Consider the following 1,413-nt stretch of genomic DNA (forward strand, 5'->3'; position numbering starts at 1 on the left):
TTGGGGGTTATTTGCTATACGTAGTTGTTAGCTTACCCTAGTGAATTAATAATGAATATAGTTTTTAATTTAAAATGTGTGAAAATATGAACTCAAAATATTCCTGTTTAAGACACACAGCAAAATTGAAGATGTATTTTCCTCCTTTTGTCATGTGTTACAGGAATGTCTTCTCAGAGATCGGTAGACTTTCATTTATTAGAAAATTGTGCTATTAGAGAGAGAAATTATTGGACAAAATTAAGCAATTCTTAGAAGAAAGCACGTCCAGGAACGTGGTTTGGCACCTACTCAGGGGCACAAGTCCTGTCACTATTTGGATCCCATCCTCCATCACTTTATTTATCCCTGGATCCTTGTTTTCTACAGCTCTCTCAGCCTCTCAGCCCCATTGCTGTTCCTAGGTGTCAGTATTCAATATCTGACCACACACCATCAGAAAATCTCTGTCCTCCACTTTCCTTTCCTTTTCTATTACAACTAGAAAAGGACTTTGGTTAGTTTGTGGAATGACAGCTACAATTAGTATGTGGGCTTTAGCATGCTCATTGGGATTTGCTACACTAATCAGACCAACTTATAGCTTGTAGACTGTGAAAGACTTTTTTTGTAGTGATTAGTATCTACATGTTTTCTGTGTGACTTATCAGTACAGAAGACCTGAATCACTGTAATAACTACAAAAGACGTTACAGAGAAAAGGAAAATAACATTTTTACTTTGAAAACTGCCATAGAATATAAAGCTCATTTTTGTATATTTAAATCCTAAGATATGAATACATAAAGCACATACATACATATACAATTAAGAACTTTATCTAGCTCTCTCGCCTCCTGGCTTCCAAGATGACCAAGAAAAGAAGGAATAATGGTCATGCCAAAAAGGGCCGTGGCCACGTGCCGCCTATTTGCTGCACCAACTGTGCCCGATGCATGCCCAAGGATAAGGCCATTAAGAAGCTCGTCATTCGGAACATCATAGAGGCCGCAGCCATCAGGGACATTTCTGAAGCGAGTGTTTTCGATGCCTATGTGCTTCCCAATCTGTATGTGAAACTGCATTACTGCATGAGTTATGCCATTCACAGCCAGGTAGTCAGGAATTGTACTCGGGAAGCCTGGAAGGACCGAACACCTCCACCCCGATTTAGACCTTCAGGTGCTGCCCCACGACCTCCACCAAAGCCCATGTAAAGAGCTAAGTCCTTAAAGACTAAAGAAATACTGTCCCCTGGAAAGACAATAAAGTGGAAATTATACTTTAAAAAAAAAAAAAGAAATTCGTCTGTAATATTTCTAATGATTTCATAAAAGTAAAGTAGGGTTATTTTCTTAAATTATGAGTCCTTATGCTTTCCTTCAGGAAGAGCTCTACTTGTTTCCCAGAAAGCTTTACATCTCCCTAAAATTC

At 38.6% G+C, this 1,413-nt stretch overlaps 1 protein-coding gene across 1 annotated transcript; it reads left to right on the forward strand.

Annotated features, from left to right (window-relative positions):
* Window positions 1-839: 839 nt before the first annotated feature.
* On the forward strand, window positions 840-1,211 carry LOC132371426 (small ribosomal subunit protein eS26-like). The gene has a single exon (XM_059932671.1). The coding sequence runs from the start codon at window positions 849-851 to the stop codon at window positions 1,194-1,196; it is 348 nt and encodes a 115-aa protein (XP_059788654.1). The 5' UTR covers window positions 840-848; the 3' UTR covers window positions 1,197-1,211.
* Window positions 1,212-1,413: the final 202 nt, after the last annotated feature.

This window comes from Balaenoptera ricei, chromosome 9, assembly GCF_028023285.1.
Source record: "Balaenoptera ricei isolate mBalRic1 chromosome 9, mBalRic1.hap2, whole genome shotgun sequence".
In the NCBI taxonomy this organism is placed as follows: Eukaryota; Metazoa; Chordata; class Mammalia; order Artiodactyla; family Balaenopteridae; genus Balaenoptera; species Balaenoptera ricei.